The sequence below is a fragment of the Chinchilla lanigera genome, unplaced genomic scaffold (genome assembly GCF_000276665.1).
Source record: "Chinchilla lanigera isolate Chin_1 unplaced genomic scaffold, ChiLan1.0 scaffold00099, whole genome shotgun sequence".
NCBI lineage: Eukaryota > Metazoa > Chordata > Mammalia > Rodentia > Chinchillidae > Chinchilla > Chinchilla lanigera.
The window spans coordinates 5,887,087-5,908,128 of NW_004955500.1; the positions used below are offsets into that span (position 1 = coordinate 5,887,087).

A 21,042-nucleotide genomic window follows, 5' to 3' on the forward strand; every position below is an offset into this window, starting at 1 on the left:
GCGGAGTCAGGGAAAGATTTTGTTCAAGGATGGGACACGATTTAATTCGCAAGGATAAAAGATTAGTCTTGCAAGAGTGCAGGATTAGAGAGAAGAGAGCAAATGTACGAGAGGTAGACAAACCAGGGCTCAGACAAGTGAGGGAGGACAGAGATCTAACAGAAGATGGCAGTGGGATGGATAAGGAGAAGTGGATTTGAAATATTAACAAGGTAGAGCCAAAGGGATACAGGCAACCCTTGGCTGTGCGGGTTGGGCGAAAGGATGGGTATTTTAATTGTGCTGCTGAGTGACACCGACCCTTTTTACTGGGATGGAGACACTAGATAAAGGAGCGGGTGTGAAAAGAATGGTAGGGACTCAGTGTCAGACAACGCAAGTTTGACTTGAGAAATTAGGCAATTCAGACACCCGAGTTGTCCAGGGGAGATGTGTACCGGAAGTTTGTATATAATGATCTGAGAGTGAGCAGGGAGGAAATTTTACAGGCAGAGGACGTGGCGGATCAATGGTGACGCCGGGAGAGTTAGGAATTAGCTTGCTCAGAGGATGCTTGTACACTGAAGAGAATCACTATAGAACCCTGGAGATGTGGCAATATCGAAAGAGCAGGAGGAGGAACCTGAGAAAGAGTAAATCAAAAGGCAAGAGGAGTGACGAGCTGATATGACCGGAGTAGCTACACCGCAATGACCCAGTGGCACTGTCCTCTCAGTTTTGGAGCAGTCACACGAAAGTCTGACATTATGACCGTACTTCAGGACAGGGAATTGATGTGCTAACATCAATGTCACTGTTATCTCGAACTTATCTGTTAAAAACCAACAAGACCCTTGTTTTCCATGTCCATAAGCTTGTCTCGTTTTTCTGAGGAACCTGGTAATTTTTAACCCCGTACCTGCTCATGGCCACCTTCTCTGCGTTTCCCATCCCCGTGTAGCTATCTTGAGTACTTCCTCCACTGCTGGTGTCATCATCAGGTTCGGTGTTGACATTTCTCAGTTCCATGGGGTCCATTTGAGCCGTCAGCGCTTTCCTGTCCACACTCCTTCAGTGTAAACAATATACTGCGCCCTTGGCTGAAGGCTCTCCCACTTTGTGGTGATGTTCAGAACGTTCTGTTCTGCAAAGAGAACACAAATAAATCATTATAATTTTCTTTAAATTGGGTAAATAAATAATAATCACCTACTCTGTGTACGCTCTCTGCAAATTGCAAAAAGGAAAAAAACTCCTAAAAATTTTATGTAAATATGTCATGAATGTTTCCTTTACCCAAAATAAAAAATAAAACATAGAAGAGAAGATGAAAAATTAACAGTCATTGCTAACCCAGTAGGTATTTTATAAAGGGCTTAGGCATAATGGGCACGGCAGGTGCTTTGCTAGTTGCTGTGGGAGGAAGAAAGTCATCATGAAGATTTTGGTATTTGTAAGCAGACTGCACAGCTTAAAAGGAAGGAAGACAAATGTAAACTGTTGACAGAAGATCTGCGAAGTATCTCTAGCAGCAATACCTCAAAAGAAAATTACTGTCTTCATTTAATTGTGCATAGAAGAATTAAAACCAGCAAAATGTTTGATAAATGCAACCCAGGGTAGAATCAAAGATTAGGAAGCCATTTGCTAAGTTCTGAGATCCAGAAGCCAAAGTTAATAATAAAAGGAAGCAGAGATCTACCTCTGAATCTGCATCTGTCTCTACTGATATCAAATTGAAATGTATTTGCATGACAGAGAGACCCAATTTTTAGGCTCTGCTTTAATTCACTGAATCTCAGCACACATCTTCTAACTTTGTTAGACCTCACTTACCTCAACTATACAGTGAAAAGATGTGGACTAGCTCCACGTTTCTTTTAAAAAATGTCATGAATCTACCATAAGTTGTTGACCTACTTTCTTCTGCAATTTTTAGTTTTATAATCATTCAATTACTGCTGAGCAAAAATATTGTGAGAAACATGATCACTCTCGAAAGGAGTGGTTCTGAAATACGCAGTACCCATTTGATAAGAAAATCCTAAGCAGAGAAACTATCATAAAAAAATTACTCCAGAACTCACAAACTCCCCTGACAAACAGAACGACTACATGAGAATGTCCGTAGTGCACAATGCCATGGCAATGCCTTGGTGGAATCCAGTTCACTCTTGGGATGAGCTCACAACCCCAAATTACAAAACACACTAGGAATTCACCAGTATGGATGTTAGTAGGAAGAAAATGATAGTCACAAGTAATGAAGCGATTCAAAAAGGACTTTCAAATTAGTGTAGCAAAAAGTAATAAAATAGCATCCCTAGAATAAGTACACTGTAAAAGAAGAAAGTTTATTTTGTAAAAGAGCTGAAAGAGGGAGCTGGGGATTTAGCTCAGTGGCACAATCAATAGATATCAATAGAGACTGGGGCAGCGCAAGAGACTGATGCTTGCCTGCCTGGCAAGCATGAGGTCGTGAGTTCAATTCCAGGGACCGGGAAAACAAAACAAAACAAAACAAAAAAGAGCTGAAAGAGTAATACTTAAAAAATAGTTGTTGAAACAAAGAAAAATCAGCTAATGGAAGAGTTATGAAACTAAAGTGCTTATGGAAATCAGTCAAGTTATAGCACAAAGGTAAAGAAGATGTGAAGACATAAACAGATACGGGGAAAAGGATACGAAGCACAAACATAGTCCAATGGCCATTTTAACATGACAGGCTTATGAGGGTAGAGAGAAAATAAAAAACGATAATGGCGAAGAATTTCCCAGAACTGAAAAAAAGACAGTTCTCAGAATTGGAAAAAAAATATGGATTTCACGCAGAGGAATAAAATGAATCTATTCATTAACAGTATGTACTCTAAAGTCTATTAAATGTAACACAAAAGTCAAGAGAAACTTAAAAGCTACCGGAAAGTAAAAGACATATATGCAGTTAAAAGGAAAAAATAAAAACTTCTATGTTTACAAAGTTTTCCTCATCTCTCACGTTTCCCGTGTCTGTTTCCAGTAGCAACTACTAACCACAGTTTCACTTTTAATTCTTCATTTAAAGTTAGTCATTTTCAATTTAAAAAATTCACTAAACCCTCTCTGCCCTATTTATCCACTCTAGGCTGGGAGCTATGAAAGATGAGAGAATCATCATGTATCTTTCTAGCCTACCTTCCCCACTCCTAATTATTTTAATGAATTATGTTTATAGGTGGAGAATCAGAACATTTCATCCTGTCATGTAAAACAGTTAAATCTGTCATCATTTGTCTACTGATTGCTTCTAAATACAGATAACCTGTTACCAGCACTGGCATTACCAGTATGTAAATCGCTTCCTCCGAAGAACCAAGTGGTGTGTTTGACTAGGTAATAAATGAATATAATCCGGTATTACCAAAAATTTAAAAGCAAAGTTTGCATGCTCTTTTTCTTCCTGAATGGTTTCCTCCTCCAATCTCTGGATCTTGTTCAGCTGCCAGTGTTTCTTGAATGTACCTGCGTCTTTCTTCTCCAATTCATTTTGCATTGTGCAGAAATACCACGTGGACTCACCCTTTCACGTGTCTGTGTTTATTAGCGGGATTTTCAAGTTGTTTCATGTAGAAATGTCTTTATTCTGCCTGTGAATGTCATCGACTGTTTGAATTCTAGATTCAGAATCACTCCCCTTTAGGATGTTGAGAAAATTCTTCTCTCTTAACTTCTAGCTTGTTCTGATGAGTCTGGTTCTCATTTCTTGTAGATGACATATTATTTTCTGAAGGGTTTTAGGATTTTATTTCTTGTCTTAAAATTCGTCATAATTCAACTGGATGTAAGTAGCTTTAAAAATTCACCTTATTCAACATAGGGAGGGTTTATGCAATCAGAAGCCTCTGTTTTTCTTCAGATCAGAAAAATGTTTATTGTTTTTAAAAGTTATTTCTCTTTGATAACTTATTCTAAAACTCTTATTAGTCAGCTATTAGACCTCTTGATCTATTTGTTAAACTTTTCTTGTTATGTATAGTCCCTCACTTATGGTTCAACTTACAGTCATTTTGAGTGTATAATGATGCAAAATTGATATACATTTGAATTTTAATCTTTTCCAAAACTAGTGACAGGTACTCTCTTAAGATACCATGCAATGGTAGTGAACCGTAGTTCACAGTCACCCACACAGTCATGAGGGTAAGCAACACTACTCCCCAGGGTACTGCATTTATAAGTTACGTTGTTTCGTAGATGTTACGGTTTACATCTTGAATTATCACCCAAAGACCACTGGGTTGAAGACCTGATCCTTTGTCCAGGGTGCCGGTGAGAGGCGGTGAACCCTACTGGAAGGAAGTTAAGTTCCTGGGGTCAGACACACTTGAAAGGGATATTGGGACTCTAGACACTCTTATCTTTCCTTTTGCTCCATGGCCAGCATGAGGTGAAAAGGCCCTGTGCTACTGCCATCATGTACAATGCTATCACAGGTCCAAAGCACCAGGGCCAAGTCACTGTGGTCTGAAACCTCTGAAAGTGTGAGAAAAATTAACCTTTCCTCCAAATTGACTCTCTCAGGTGTTTTGTCACAGTAAGGGAAAGCTGGCTAGCACAGCAGATGAGGGGTATTAAATGAATCTTCAACTTAATGATATTTTTAAAAATGAGTCTACCAGAGTGTAACTCCATCACAAATTCAGGAGTATCTTTATTTTTTTAATCTCTGTATCTTCTTGACCCATATTCAGGGATAATTCCTCCATGTTACATCCAAAATAGCAAATTTATCTTCCATTTTACTTTTTACCCTAACTAACCAATAAATGATTATTCTCCATCATGTTTCTGATTTCTACTAATTGTTTGCTGTTATGGCAGCACAGGTGAAGTGGCTGGCCCCTTCTGCATTGGTGTACGTACTACCAAGAACCAAAGCCTGGATAAAGAGTAGAAACTCTGGCTTGGAGGACAAACAACAAGATGCAAATCCTGGCCAGATGACCTAACTTCTGATTTTCCATCTGCTACCAAAGGAGGGTAAATATCATTCACCACAAAAGTAGTACTGTCAGGGCTCAGACAAAATTGTGCCTGCCACGTGTTGGCCATCAATACATCTGACGCTTTTTTCCTTCTCCCGTCATCAGAACGGTTTTGATGTCTTTATCTGTAACAGGCATACTCAGTATGTCATATTCTTAGTTTACCTTGGACACTTCTAAAAGAGGGCTTTATAGTCCTCAAAACCCTCACAAACATCGTAAACAAGGCGGGTTCCCCTTCACAAATACTGAAATAAAGACCCGCTTTTATGCTGTTTTTACCTCATAAAAAGCATTCATGCCATTCCCTTCTGAAGTGGTAATTCCTGGGAAGTCGCACTTTGAGATCTCAGCCACTCATCCTAATTTTGGCACTGCCTAAAGCAGATCTCAAAAAAGTTGAAACACATTTTCCCGGTTCATATCTTCAGCTGTGACTATTCCATTACTAATCTACTTTGAGGGCATAGTGGCCAAAAACACAATTTCCAAAGCACTAGAACCTTACGAGAAATGAAACAGCCAAAATCAGTTGCCTGAAGGAGAAAGCACACAACTTGCACCACTGAAACTGCATCCTAATTGCTAAGATGTAATCGCTGGTTACTTACGTGAGTATGAGCCACTATGGAAGTATTTTAGAGGTGGTACTATTTTATTCATTCAATAAATATTGCGAATGAAACATGAGCCAGGAATTACAAAAGTCACAAAAAATGAGGAGGACAGAATCCTTGCACCCGGGGATCTCATCCTGGGACTGCAGACCGGCTCTGACACAAGCTGTGACAGTACATTAACGTCTCTGCTTTTTCTCTGGATAAGCACTTACTGAACTAATCCATGATTCACTGCACGAGTAGGGGAAGAAAGAATGATACTGGCAAACTCTGAGATTGAAAATACAGTTTCCACAGGCAGGACTCTCCGCACAGCCTTGTCTCCTACGCGGCACCTCCTGCACCCAACAGCTCCTTGGAGGAATCCGGCCATCAGCCTTGCCCTCTCTCGTTCCCTGTCCTGTCCTCTCCCCCTACTCAGGCCCGGCCTATTTTCTTTCAACACTTACTTAGAATTCAGTAATGTCTGTCTCCCTGACCGCTGTCATTTCAAATTACTAAACTGCTGACAGCCTTGGAGTGATTTTCTCATGGTTCTTAGTGTAAAATCAAAAGTCCTATTACGCTGCAAGGCTGCAGGCCTTGACCCAGACGTCTGGCCCCATGGTAGCTGTCCTTGCTCCCTGAGTCCCCACTGCCACTTCAGGAACGTGGAACATGCTATTCCCTCTATGTGGAATGCCTTTGTCCACATTCCTAACCCAGAGATCTCCCCATGATAACTGAGATAACCTGCAAAAGTTTTTAAAGCCCTCATGGTCAGACAGCCCTTCCCTGATTCTGACGTCTGCATGAAATCCCTGATCACCTGTTTTGTAGCATACCTTCCTTTCCCTCCAAGTGCTTGTCACATTTTGTACTTACATTTTTATTTGTCTGATTATCTGACAAATGACACACTCTCTCTCCCACTAGGCAGGAGACTTTATTTAGGAGAAAACAGTGCTGGATTTGTAGACCGTGCATACCCAGAGCATCTAGCACAGTGCCTGCCGCTACATTCTTCTAAGACCAAAGCAACTTTAAGTGGTCTCCACTCTAGATACAGGTATGCATTGCCGTTACAGTTTTAGAAGTTCGTATTTCAAATTCAATTTAAATATTCCTCTCTGATTATGAGCAAAAAGAATGGTCATGTTGCCCAAAGAATGTTTAAAACACTTCTAAGAGAAACATCAGATTTGGTTTGACAGAATTTTTTATAGTTCCACTTTTCTCCCCACTGAAGTTCAGTTTCTTTGTGACATGAAGAGGTTTTATGGGATATTCCAGTGCAGTCGCCAATAGCATTGTTGATTCAATTCGCTCTTTCATGGAGATACAAACAAACCTTAAAAGTATTTGGACTACTATCACCTTAGAAGATTTCTAGTTTCATAATACTTACTGAGGAATGTGCAACTATTCCAAGCAGCTGATTCCTTATGTAGAAATCCTAGCTGTTAACTATTGTGATATCTTGTTTTTTGGATGATTAGGTAAGAAGCTCAGAATGCAAGATTCTCAAAACAGCACATTTCTCAAATTTTATGCATCTGGTTCAACTTCAAAGACATCAAATCTGGTTAACAAATCTGTCCTTGAGTCAAGAAGTTGTGACCTTCCGTGGTACCGCGAACATTTATTTTACCTGATAAACGCGAGTGGAAAGGGACCTAATATTGTCAGAGCAGACTTCCCACCATCACAGCTGGCCTGGTCTTCTGTGTCAGCCCAGTGTACCCTGAAATCCGGGTCCGAGGAGCAAACAGCCTCACAAGGCATCTCTCCTTTGATTGAGTCAGCAAATAGTACCCGGCCACGCAAGTTCAAAAGCCCAGTTATCTTATACCCAAGGAGCCGATTTAAATGTCTCAGGTAAATGAATACAGCTCTGACAATAAAACAAATTTACTGTGTCCTTTGCCTTCAGTCCTCTTCGTTTCCCCAATGATTCCATTCTCATCAAACCCTGATAGTAAATGTGTTAGTCTACGCGGTGAATTATTGCAGAGATGAGCCCCCACAGAGACATTCGCTTGAGCACCTCTCAGGAAAGAATCTGACAACAACAAGACAACAGTATTTACTGGCCGCTTCCTATTGTTGCAAACAGTTTAGCAATTCCACTGCTTTGTATTTTAGAAATAACATGTGGGAAGAAGTAGAAAAGTCCCAATAAATAACCCTCTAAGGTCTTTTCCTTTTGCTAACGCTAATATAGGAATTAAAGCAGCTACTTGATAAAATATAAAGGACTGCTCATAAATTTGGATATGCTCTTTCCCTTACAGCCTGTTTCACTTTGTTCTGAGAAGACATAGATTCTCCTGTCATCTTAAACATAAAATTCCAATTAAATTTTAGTTCACATGTTTTCATATGCACAGAGATATGTAGCACACATGATATTATCATAGTGAACCCTTTATGCTGTGCATTTTAACACACGTGACCCAATAACCTGACATACATTGTGGGTGCAGCAAATTCTAAATTGTCTACATTCTATATTACAGATATAGGGCCACCGCAGAGGTATTTGTTTCTTCTCTTGAAAATAAATTATTGTTATTTTCCTTACAGTAACTCATATATTTAAAAAAATCACTGCAATAACCATATATTATATAACATGATCAAAGAAAACTCTGTAGAATTTAAAACTACGTTTTTCAGAACTTTAACGTTGCTGATGCACTTCTTGGAAGTGTAAATATAAATACCATCAAGAAAAGTCCCAAGGTATTATCTAAATATGTATGGGGGGCTAGGAATGTAGCTCAGTGGCACAAGCCTGCCGGGCAAGTGCAAGGTCCTGAGTTCGATTCCTGGTACCAAAATAATAATAATAAAAATAATAAGTAATTATATCTATTTTGGAACTGGAGGATCTTGAACTACAAAATAAAGGGCAATCTTTTTCAGAGAACACACCTTAATTTCTTTATTTTGTCAAAATAGAATTTCTTTGTAGTCCAATGTTCAGTTCAAATTTTTTCCCATTGATTATGAAACTTTTAACTTTGTTATAATGTAGGCTTTTAATAGTTCATCACCATGTACTCTATGATATGTTCAAAATAAAAGGATACTTAAATCTATTGGGAATTCTTCTTCTGTCTGATTAATAAATTTGAAAAGAACAGCTCTATTCTAGATAATTGATTCCAACTTCCTGAAGCTATGTTTGCATTCCATTGAATTCTTCAATTTCTTCTAATAACTTTGCTCTAAAAATACTCCTTTAAAATGGTCAAATTCAGAAGAAAAGATCAGACATAATTCTCTTTCCTTAGTAAGAATGCAACGCAAACCCGCAGCCATTCGCATCTGCTGCATGCAGGTGATATTTTTTCCTTGATTAAATTTTTGTGGACTTTTTATTTTATTTTCAAGACACAGAAACATCTTTAATGATGTAACACTACGACTATACTTTTACAATTTTACATTTTGTCGTAAGACAAACCATGTCGATTCTTCATTACACTTGGTGACTCAGAAGACGACACGAACACTTGTTAGCTGCTGTTTTTGCATTTTCCATTACCCACTCTCCTAATTTTATGCTCAAACCACCAATTATCAGCAAAAGAAAACTCCAATCAGGATCTGGATAAATAACTTCAATGTTTGGCATCACGTTGAGGTAATCTTTTCCAAAATGAGACAAAAATTTTACCTAAGTAGTATTTTCAAACATTTTAATTTTTAATGAATAAACAATCAGCACAATAAAAAGGAGAATGCAAACACTATTGTAACGCTGGAAACATTTAGGTAAAAGCAGCTGTACCTTAATTATTTATCCAGGCCTGTGCAGTCTTTCCTGACTTGCTCGGAATGGCAGATCCCTGTCACAGAGCTGACTTTTTTTGAAATTTTGGAGATGCAGAGAGTGATTTAAAGGCCAGTGGGAGTGAGTGCGACAAGCCAATCAACACTGTCACCTTGCCCCAACACCTCCCTCTGTCCAACTTGCGTCAGCTTTTAAAAAAAAAGGGAGACGCTAACTCAGTTTACTGTTGTACACTGGGGTTAAACATCGGTTACAGCAGTTTCTATTTGCTTTTAGAATTCTGGCTGCGAGACCACAAAATACTCCCTGAAAGTTTGACCTTGGTGCTCTTCCTCATGAAGATTCTGTAGGTTGGTTGACGAGTGGCTCTACAAAGCTTAACTTTTTCAGAACGCTTGTGAATTTAAGTCGAAGTAGAACAGTAGTTACTTGGAAGCAAGTCAAAGTATTAATAGATATGGGGCCAGATTGTTTAAGTGGTATAATTGCAATACATGGAAAGCACTGGTGATGATATGGAAGTTGTTTACTTTTGAATTGTCGGAAGGAGTTTTTACAGAATGACAGACATTTCCAAAAGGTGCCGATCGATCGAAGGTGATGGGCAGCTGGAAATCAGAGGCCACTGTCAGCCACTGTGGCCACTCCCACAGAGCATGCGTGGCCCATGGGTGTTTTGTAAAGAGTTTCTACACGGTCATGTATTTTCCCCTTGCAGAAAGCTGACTTAGCTCCCCACATGGCAAAGGCAGAGTTAAGAATGTCTTGGCAAGTAGTTTATTCTGCTATGAAAATTTATCAACGAGACATTATTCTGAAAGTGAGAATACGAATACAGAAGCCAATCGGAATGAAGTCAACCTAGAATTAAGGTTTCCTTGCCCGTGAAGCACTGGTGACAGGAAGAATCTGATAACCAATCAGAAGCACTGCTAGATTATACCGGTTGTGTCAATTCTCATTTCCACTAAAAAAATGAACATTCTTCTTCAATTAAGAAATTTTTAAGTTGATGCAATACATTAAGCATTAAACGAAGTGTCTGGTAGTCCATTCCTCTTTTCCTTCTCAAATGTGCCCCTTTGGTGGGTGAGCTTTAGGATGGTACATTTACTTTTACTTTGCTTTTAGCGTGTTCTCCATGTTTTAGGGTTTGCAGGTTTGTCTTTCCTCAGGTGAACATTAGTATGGTCTACAGGGGAAACGGTAGCAACAAATGGACTACTTTTAATTTCAGGGACATCTAAAGCAGATTCCTTTTCAAGGTACTGTTTCCAGCATTTAAGTGTGACCATTCCAATTTAAGATTTCATTCTATTTGCAACTTAGAGATGAGCGTGAGATCAAGCAAAGACCTGCAATGATTGTTAGAAAATTAAATGCTTCTGTTCTTGTAAAATTCCATGTGACAGAGGGTCCACTGAGCAAGAATGAATGTGCTCCAATATGTGAAATTTTATATTACAATGCTTTCATATTAAATAGTATAGAGAAAAATGTGTAAATAAATAATACATTCTAGTTTGAACATATATAAATAAATGTTCTACTTTGCTTAAAACTTTAAGAATTGGCTTCCTTGTAATTCTGACCTCTAAGCATAATAAGTAATTGTAACAAATTAGCATCTTAGGTTAAAATTAAATGCACATACATGAGACTTCTGGGAGGGCCTTATGTTTCCTTTGAACCTATTTTGCATAGCACAACTCTTATCACAAAATTTTTCTAACATCGACTTTAAAACCAAATGTACACATATGAAGTCTGATTTGGTAAAAGTTAAATGAATTCAAATAATTAAAGTACTTGTTTGTTGTTAGATGTTTTTTGCCCCCAGATCACTGGAAATGTTTAGACATGGCCAAAACTAGCAAAGAAATGTATGGTCCAGTCTTACTCAGAATAACTTTCCTTTCATAAGGAAAACAGAGACTTAAATGTGACAATTTAAGTCCTGAATACCTAAAAAAAAAATCATATCATAGTGTAACGTTACATTTATTGAGTTATAGATTCCTGTTCTTTTGATTTTTCAATGTAGTATATTCAGTCAGGCTCAGATTTGGCTCAAGTACAACTGTAGAAAGAAGTAATAGACAAAGTATGTACAGCCTTCAAAAAATGAATAAAATGAGAAGTGTTCAGCTAGGGAATAACAAAGCAAGTCTGGGCGATGCGATAACAAACACCTTAACTGATCGTAAAAAGTTCCAGTCGGTGCCACCACGAAAAGGTGTGCAAGAGCTGGTCTGTGCGTGCAGGGGTGAGGACTCGGGTAGAATGTGTCTGCTTGGAGAGAAACTTGGCTTGCAGGCTATAACATAATGAATGCCAGCACAAGCGCACAGTGTGTTCCAGGACTCCGGCAGATGAGGAATCCCTGGAGGCTGAGGCCAGCCAAGACAGTATGAGGGAGTTTATGGGCCTTGAGCAGGGCCCTGGGAGTCCACGTGAGAGTCCAGCAGGCAGAGAGGAAAGGAAAGGCATCCTGGATGGAAAATGCAGATGCACTAAAAGCATATTCTGACAAGAGAGAAAATCACGCTGGCTGCAGTAGAAACTTTCTGAAGCGAAACAGAGGCATGCAATGGAAAAAACAGACTGGAAAGGCATGAAGACACAGGGCCTCAGTGTCCGAGATGCGGATCCTTTGAAAGCTTCCAAGAAGACAAAGCCATCAGCGGAGGGGTCAGAGGAGACGGTGGGGTACAGGTGTTGCTACAGACAAGAGGGCTGTGCGGAGGCTGACTGGTGGTTTGGGGTGGTGACCTCTGACTGTCTGAGAATGACGGTAGAAGGAAAGGCAGAGGATTTACACTGACGACAACAGGAATTTGATTCTTTTCTTTGTGTTGCGATTTCTTTGCATCTTGTTCACGAACTCACCGTATATGCTATGAACTTTATGTGGTCATTTCTATAGAAACAAAAACTTGTCATAAAACACTTGTTTTCTTCACACAAAGGAGGAGAGACTGTATAGTGGTAACTCATCCATTTCAGCTCCGTCCCATCAGTCTCTGGCTCTTGTCCTCAAATAGTATGTAGAAAGGGTATTAAAATGCACGCCATGATACAATGCTATCTATTGAAAGCACAAAACTGTTGACTCAAAAGAAAGTGATTTAGAGTACGTGCACTCAATTAGAATTTTATCACCCACATTTAAAATTACTGATCAACCTGTTTAAAATGTCTACCTTCAAGGATGTCCGCAAAGAGAAAGCTGCAGCTGTATCCAGTTAAAATTTGTAAACATTAAAAAAAAAAGCTTTAGTCAGACCAGCATGGCACTCTGCAATGGTACTGGGAAAGATAAGTTCTTGTTTTCCTCTTTGACTGTAATCACATTCCTAATTTTAGTTGCTGGACAAAATAATATTTAGAAAGAGCATCTGGTTATAGTCACTACTATGTGGAAATAGTGACTAAGAAGATAATGAATTTTTAATAAATTTGTACTGCCTTTTTTTGGTACTTGCTTCATTTTCCTTTGACTTTATCTACCATATTTCTTGCTTCTATTTCTTTTAAACTCTTTTCTACTATAATGTATTTACAGTGCCTTTTTCTCTTTTTTAAAATCACTTTTTGCCCTTAGATTCATAAACTCAATAGCTAGTAGAGTAAAATATAAATCTGATAAAGTAAATATACACACATGAAGATTCAGTTGGCAAACTTACACAATTTCAAATAAGTAAGGTTGTTAGATTTTTTCCCCCTAGGACATCATGTTCCAAGATCTCATCTATGTTCATATCTTACAACCAATATTTATGCTTCCAAATATGGACAGCATTTAACATTAATCCAATTATTTTTATAGCATTAGAGGTAAATATGTATTTGACCTACCAAGTTTTTCCAAAAACATGGAAGACACTGGCACAACTGCAATTAGGTTTTGCCTAAATAGCATTTTGATTACTTTTTTAAACACAGGATTTACCCTGTGGCTTTTGGTTTCTAGGCTTAGAGTATTTAAAAAAAAAAAAGCTTATGACTTTTTTATATTACAGCTTTGTCACTTCACATTTTTCATTTTATCGCTTTTGTTCTTTTTTCTTTTAAAGAGAGAAAAAACAATAAAAATGACACAGGATTTCAAAACAAGATGATAGGAAATTAACAATGGTTATTATGTTGCATATTGTTATCTTCAGAGTAGTTGCTCCAATTACCAGGTACAGGCACGCAAAACTGATCAAACAGTAAAAGCACTAACTGTCCCTTGCAATGAACTAATAGAAATTAGTAGTACAATTATCTTAGCTGTCTTGTGTATATATACATATCTTTTTTCCCTTTCCTTCTTTTCTCTTTTCCCCCACCCCAGTTGTTCTTTCCTTTTGAGCAGTTTCTTTTCCTTTCACTATACCTATTGTACCTTCTGAATATTATTTACTCTTTCAGTTTCTCACATTAGGGACACAATAGGGTGATTACACATGTGAGTCTGATTTATTTCACTCATGAGTATAGACTCTGGTTCCCTCCATTTACCTATAAAAGCCAGAGTTTATCTTTTTTATAGCTGAATAGTACTCCATTATATAAAAAGACCACATCTTTTTTATCCACTCCTTGATTGATGGGCATTTACGTTGTTTCCAAGATTTAGCTATTACAAATTGTACTACTATAAACATGGGTGCACCTATATGGCTGTGGTATGATGCTTTCATTTCTTCTGGGAAGACACCCAGAAGGAGAATAGCTGGGTTGAATGAGACTTCTATATTGATTTTTGTAGAAAAGAAAAATAAAGAAATCTGTAGAGAATTTTTAGGGAAATACTCCTAGATTATTCCAATAGCAGAGTTCTATGTTATCTCAAAGGTAAGTGAGTATTTATACACTTGTGTGCTGTATTACCACCTACAGGGTGGTGAAAGCCTAGGGGTACTATGAGAATCTTTTTTCATTATCCTGCAATTATTCAACTTCAACTTATAGGATAAAAAATAATTAATAAAAGAAGATAAAATTAAAAATTACCCCCCTCAAAAGAGCCACATATCAAACTCAAGACAGAGAAGTCAAGTTTAATAATTTTCTGAGTCCCTGTTAGCAGAACCACTCAGATATCCGTGGAAACTTAGGTCACTTATATTTTTTCTTGAGGTAACAAATATATTTCAAATTTTAAAAAAAAATTTAAAATAAGATTCCTAAATTTTCATGAACTTTAAATGTTTTCATTTAACATTTAGAATTTTGGTGCTTTATCTAAGTTGTACTCACCCATGTTTCATAAACTATATTACCTTTCTTTACCATAAAATACCTGTTTAAGCAGAAGACAGGAATGAATCTATGATATTTTCATCTCTATCTTTTCTTTTTTCTTCTGTAAACTGGGGATCGAACCCAGGGTCTTTGCAATGAGCCACATCCCCAGACATCTGTTTGTTTGTTTGTTTTGTTTTGTCCTCTTTCGAATTTTGAGACAGGCTCTTGCTAAGTCACTATATTGCCCAGGCTGAGTTTGAACTTCTGATCCACCTGCTTCAGCCTCCCAGAGTAATGAGATTACAAACACATACCACCAACTTTGTGCTTTTAAAATAAACTCTGAACACATGTACACTAAGATGACTCTGAATAGCAATATTTGATGATACCTTCAAATTCTAAATGTGCAAACCTTCCAAATATTAGGGCCCGAAGAGTTTCTCTGGTACCCAGAGAGATCATAAAAGCCTGTCTGTCCCAGTGGAGTGCAGTGACCCTGACTTCTGAGGAAACGGATGCCGACACTCTCTTTAAGTCAACCTAAGCCCCCTCTCCAGTTATACAAAGGAACATGTTGGAAATGCTTGAATAGCCAATAACTGTGTTGCAAAATAAGCAAACACGTTCAGTGCAACTTGACAAATTTATTGACTTTGCCACAGACTTAAATAGAGAATTGCAGTTCACATCAACTGACCAAAAGAAGGAGGAGGAGGAGGAGGAAGAGGAGGAGGAAGAGGAGGAGAAGGCAACGGCCCAGGATGCTAATGATATTCTGCCTCTGCCTTTACTTACTCTTTGAAACAGATCTTTCTGGTCCATTTCATTTCTTGATCCTACATTAAAATGATGGGGGGAAAAGTATCACAAGTTCATTTGAGGCTTCTATTTAAACAGATCTATTGTGAAGGATAGCAACATCTACAAAATGGATGGGTGATGACAATCTAACGAATGTATTGAGATTCTAAATGCTGAGTTAGAGGTCTTAAAAGCTTGCTGTAAAGAGTGAACCAAAAAGAGAAAGCAGCATAGCTAAGCCCTGCATAAATTACTCATAATTATAGCAACTCTTCCTAAAAATTTAAAGTTCCTTTGCAAGTTCAGTTCTCCATACTGCATGCAATACTAATACAGGCGGGGTTGTGTAACTACCTTTCTAATAAGTGGCAATTGGTGGTTTTAAAAATGACACTCTTAGTGAGTCACTGTATATTCATTCCTCTTCTGTCTTTCTAGTCTCACTCCTCCTTTTCCTTTAAAAAACTTTCCTACCGGAACAATTTTGCTTTTGTAATTTCATTATTGATTGAACCTTGCAAACCTGGTGCCACTTGGCCTGAATTTGGACTCTCGACAGTCCCTCAAGCTGTGAGCCAATACGCTGTTATCCAGTGGCTAGACTGGGAGCACGCAGCAGGACTTTTGAGAGGAGAGGCCCGCCCTAAACTGTGATAACACAAGCTCTGCTGTGAAAGAATTCATAGCTCTGCGGGCTAGACATCTGCTTGGGCTGAGCTTTTTAGTATTCTATCCAGAATGTTGAAGTAAGAAACACATACCCACCAGAAAGAATTCTTCAAATGGGTCTGAGCAGAGATAAAGAATAGTATTGTTGATATTTTTCCTAATCCACTTTTTGGTGGGCTTGGAAGGGCTTTGGTGAGCTCCATGTCTTCTTGTCAGAGGAGAGGACAGGTGGCTAAGGAGAGCCAATTGTGAAAGGGTAAAGAGCATGCCCATGCTCCGGGCAGGGACCCATCAGATCCTTTAGAGATAGCTCCTTCCTGGAAGATTAAGCAATCACAGGGAACTCATTTCTGTTGCTGGGCTCTCTGGAGCATCAGGGGAGGGTCACAGTGCAATCAGAGCCCTCTGCTGGGACGCGAGCTGACCAGTGTGATTGTTTTTGGCTACAGGAGTTGGCAGTGCCCGGTCAGGGTAACATGAACTCAGCTTTTTGTGCTTATTGGTTGCCTTAATTAGGAATTATAATTCCTGGAGGGCTGGGTATAAAATTGGTAATACTAGTCTTTCTTTAAATATAGGAAGGCTGATTGAGAAAAAAAAAATGTCTTGACTCAGTTCGGTGGGACAAAGCAGATGGGAGACATTCGGGCACATGATATATTTAGGCTTGGGAAAGAATTCAAAGTATGTCTAGACAGCCCATTTAGATCAGTTACAAACGATCTGTTTTGTTTATTTACACTGATTAATTAATATTAGACCATGTCTGGTTCATAGAAGGTACTGTATAAATGTTGAATGAAAGCCTTTATTAAAGGTTTTCACTGAGCCAATCTGTGCATCCACAGCTTTTCCTTAGAATTTTTTCAAGCGTTTGTGATAAGAGGCGTTCTCATGATTATCCTGATGGGTCCTGCCCTGTGTTAAAATGCCGTCTTCCTGTATGCACAAAGCCAACTGTGGAAGGGCGAAGTGAGGGCCCCTACTATGCCAGGACCCGCTAGATCCTCTAGAGACAGCGCCTTCCTGGAATATTAAGCAAGAATTACAAATCACGTGCACAAAGAATAAGAAAGGTAAAGGAAAGCCATGGGCTGCAGAAGGCAATAGTCAGAGTCTAATAATAATAATACGATTCCTATGTTGTTTTAAAATGTACATAGAACATATGTAAAAATATGCAAGGGAAAGTACCTGAAATAACATATATCAAAATACTAACAGTAGTTATTTTCAGAATGTAGAAATGTAAGCTATTTTTTTCTCATCTGTATTTTCTGGCTAATTTTTAAAAATTATAGACTATTTTTGTTTTCAGAAAGACAAAAAAGATAACTGGAAATAACGGTAGCAGAAACAGAATTCCTCTCAGATTTTTTGACACCTGTTAATCCCAGCTATCAGCCACTAACGAAATCTCCAATCAAGTTCCAAACAAAAATCTTTGATTAGGAATGCTCACTCATGAAATATTTGGAACTTAGATAAAATTACATGTTTCAAATCTTTTTTTCTGAAAGGATGGATTGTTTTCAGGTCTCCAAATATTGTTCAGAAAAATGGAAATCAATATTTTTCATAATGCTACCAGACAATCAATTTCCATTGTGGCATAATAAGGGATCACTCTGCCTTACTCATCCAGTAAATAATACTGAACACCTATGTGCACCCAACTTTACGACAGGAGCTAAAGCAAAAGAGATGGTAAACACCCCAGTGGCACACTCAAGACCTTGTCTCTCAAGTGAACCACGGCTCAAATAGGTCATGATAATATAACACAGTCCATGAAATGCCCGTAAGATCTGTAGGGCAGGAGAATTACGGTGCCTAATTTGGTATGGAATGAATGGGGAGGGCTTTGGGGAAGAGAGACCAGGCTTTCAATGTGCTGAAAGAGTAAGTAGCAGTTGGCACAAGAAAAGGAGCGCACAGCAGTCAGCAGGCAGAGAGGACAACAGCAATGCCAGGCAGCAGGAGATTTCTTGGTTGCTAGGTGTTCCTGAAAGGTGAACGGAGAGGCCCCCAGAAGGCTCACAGGGTCATTGGTTACCATGTTCTTTCTTTATTCAGCTGAAATGAATTTCAAAAACAAAACCAAGCGTACCACTGCCATATGAAGCTCAAGATTTCAGATATTTCAAAGCAATAGGCTTTGTGAGAAATTGTGATGATAAAGGTTACGGTAAATAGCAAGCACACTTGAAAGCATGAGTTAATTCTTCCCTGCTGGACATCCTTGGAAAGCCTGTGGTGTAGGCCTGGGCCTCTCTTCTGTGTCTGACCACCAGGGTTATTGTACTATCAGTTTGGTAGAAACAGAAAAGCTTAGGTTCATAAGTAACAGATGCTCCTCTACTTATGATAATTGTGTCCTGATAAACCCACAGTAAGATGAATATGAATTCAATACACTGAACCTACCAAACATAGCTTAGCCTTACCTACCTTGAACATGCTCAGAGCACTTACTTTAACCTACAGGTGGGTGTTGTGTGGGAGGATGGGACCACATAGTGGGCCCCCCAAAATTCGCAGGGGTTACACTGCTAAATCGCCCAAGAACTGTGAAAAGCCCTGAATTTCAGATACGATCAGAAAAATGCCTGTAAGTGCCTATTTTTACAGTTTAAACCCTAAAGATACTGTCTCCTCCTTTAATTTAATAAAACCTTAGAGGGTGCAGGGTATTTTAATGCAATTTAGGGGTTAGGGCTTTAAGAAGAACAAAACCAAGAACACTAGAGATAACTACACGCAGTACAGCAACCCGTTAGGATGCAGGAATGCTGGTGTATCTGACAGAGACGGATTACAGGGCAACAGCCAATGAGTAGCAGGGAGAACTAAACAACGCTCTCGGATTGGCTACTTGTTGCATGTATTTCTCATTTCCATGAAATTGTGGGTGTTTCCCTGAACAATCATTTGTTAAACTCTAAGAAAAAATCCATGGAAGACTGAGGCTGTGCACTCTGAACTTTGACTTCGCGGGGGTATATTGTACGGCTAGCTGAGAAAAAAATCAAAATTCAAAAACTAAAGTCTGGATTTCATTGACTGGGCATAATGTTTGTGCCATCATAAAGTAATTATAAGATACCACTTATTAAAAATGAGCAAGTCTTACAGGAAGTGAATATATAAGTATAGAAATTATGACTATATTCCTTTTTAGATATTTTAAGTTTTTTTAAGAATCTAAAGTTCAACATATTTAAATTTTTCCTAATTATTTGAAAAGTCACCTAAGAAAAGACTGATGTTTAAGTAAATTATATAAAAATTTTATCTAGTAAGATCAATATCTTACCTTGAGGGGCAGGGGATTTAGCTCAGCGGCACAGCGCTTGCCTGGCAAGTGCAAGGTCCTGAGTTCGATTCCTGGTACCGGAAAAAAAAAAAATCTTACCTTGTAAGCATCTATATGTGTGTGATAACAACTGTGACTAATACATACGTTTTTAGGATGGATGATCTGATTTTTTTATGTGCAGAAAAAAGTCATACTGAGGCAAATAGTTTAACTTATATCTTTCTGTCTTTCAAAAGCTGGTGACATTTCCTTTGAAGTTCTCAGAATCTTACCATGAGCTTTTTCTGCGGGAGCCTGAGCTGTGAGGGCTTCGCCGCTTTTGTCTTGGAAATACTGCACTTACCCCTTCTCAGCTATACGGGCGGCTTGTGACACTCCGAGAAGCAGAATGATTGAACACATTTGTTACGGCTTGTGTTTAGATGTCTACCCCAAAGCCGCATGCAGGCATAGGTGCAGCTTTTTTAAAGGTGGCTGAATCTAGAGTGTGTGATTGATTCACGGTGCAATGCTAGGATTAGGAGTAGTAGGATTAAAGGTGATTGATCACTAAATCAGGACACTGACTCATTCGGCACCGTCCTAATCCCAGTGGTCAGGATACAATACAAGGACAGAAAGAGGCTTGTACTGTCCCTTGATTACTTGCTTTGCTACCTTCTGCCCACCATGAACTGTTTCTCCTCTGAGATGCCTGTCTGCCACACCATCCTGCCTTGGAGCTGGCTGATTTATGGACTGAAGCCTCTACAAACTGTGAGCTAAATAAACCTTTGCCCATAAACTTTGGTTGTCAGGTATTTTATCTCAGCAATGAGAGAAAAGTCACAAAGACAACAACCTTCTCTTCTGATGCCGACGCTCAGCCCTAGATTTGGATTTGGCTGAAGATACAGGTTCAGAGTCTGACTCCATCAATTACTAGCTCTGTATCAGCGAGTCAGGAAACTCTCTGAGCCTTTATTTCCTCACTTATAAAATGGTATCTAATTCCTAGGGTGGCAACAAGACCATAAAGAGTAGAAAATAAAATTCACACAGCAGACCTACTATGTGCTGAGCACTATTTTAATAAAAAATGAAATTTCATAATCATACAATATGCTAGAACTATAACTGCATTTCAAATCGATCAAATTTTTTACTTCCTATAAAGCTCCTTTTCCTGCTGTTTCAATAAAAAACTCAGCAATGTATAAAAGTGGTAACTATACTTTAATAGTGGTCAAAGAAATGGCAGTGGTTGTTCACAAGAAATATGGTCGATACAAAATTCAATGTTTTCATAAAATCCCATTTCTAAATATTTTGATTTCACTCTACTCATCAAAACAGTCTCCAGAAGTCAAAGATGAATAGTGGAATGAGTAGGGTTTTCTCTTTTTATTTTTCCTTCCTGTATTCAGTTAGTCATTCAGGCTGTGAGTATTCATTAAACGTCTGTTATGTTCACAGAACAATACTTATCAGAACGGCCGTGTCTTTAGGCTTCCTTTCTATTTCTTAACGTTGTGTCTGGGTTTTATTCTTACTGCCCAGGTGACTTTCAAAAGTCGTGGAGCTTTGCAATTGAGTTGATACACACAACAATTTTGTATATATATATAT

General features: G+C 38.5%; 1 protein-coding gene across 4 annotated transcripts in view; it reads right to left on the reverse strand.

Moving 5' to 3' along the window:
- Positions 1 to 21,042, reverse strand: part of Slc38a4 (solute carrier family 38, member 4) — a 65,519-nt gene that overhangs the window by 27,521 nt on the left and 16,956 nt on the right. For 3 of the 4 annotated variants that reach the window (XM_005406600.2, XM_013505723.1, XM_005406601.2), the window contains one exon: positions 899 to 1,123. In XM_005406600.2, coding sequence (XP_005406657.1) covers positions 899 to 1,017 — 119 coding nt within the window. In that variant the 5' untranslated portion in view covers positions 1,018 to 1,123. Of the gene's footprint in view, positions 1 to 898; positions 1,124 to 9,401; positions 9,509 to 21,042 lie in introns of those variants that run through there. The other variant, XM_005406599.2, reaches the window with a different exon arrangement.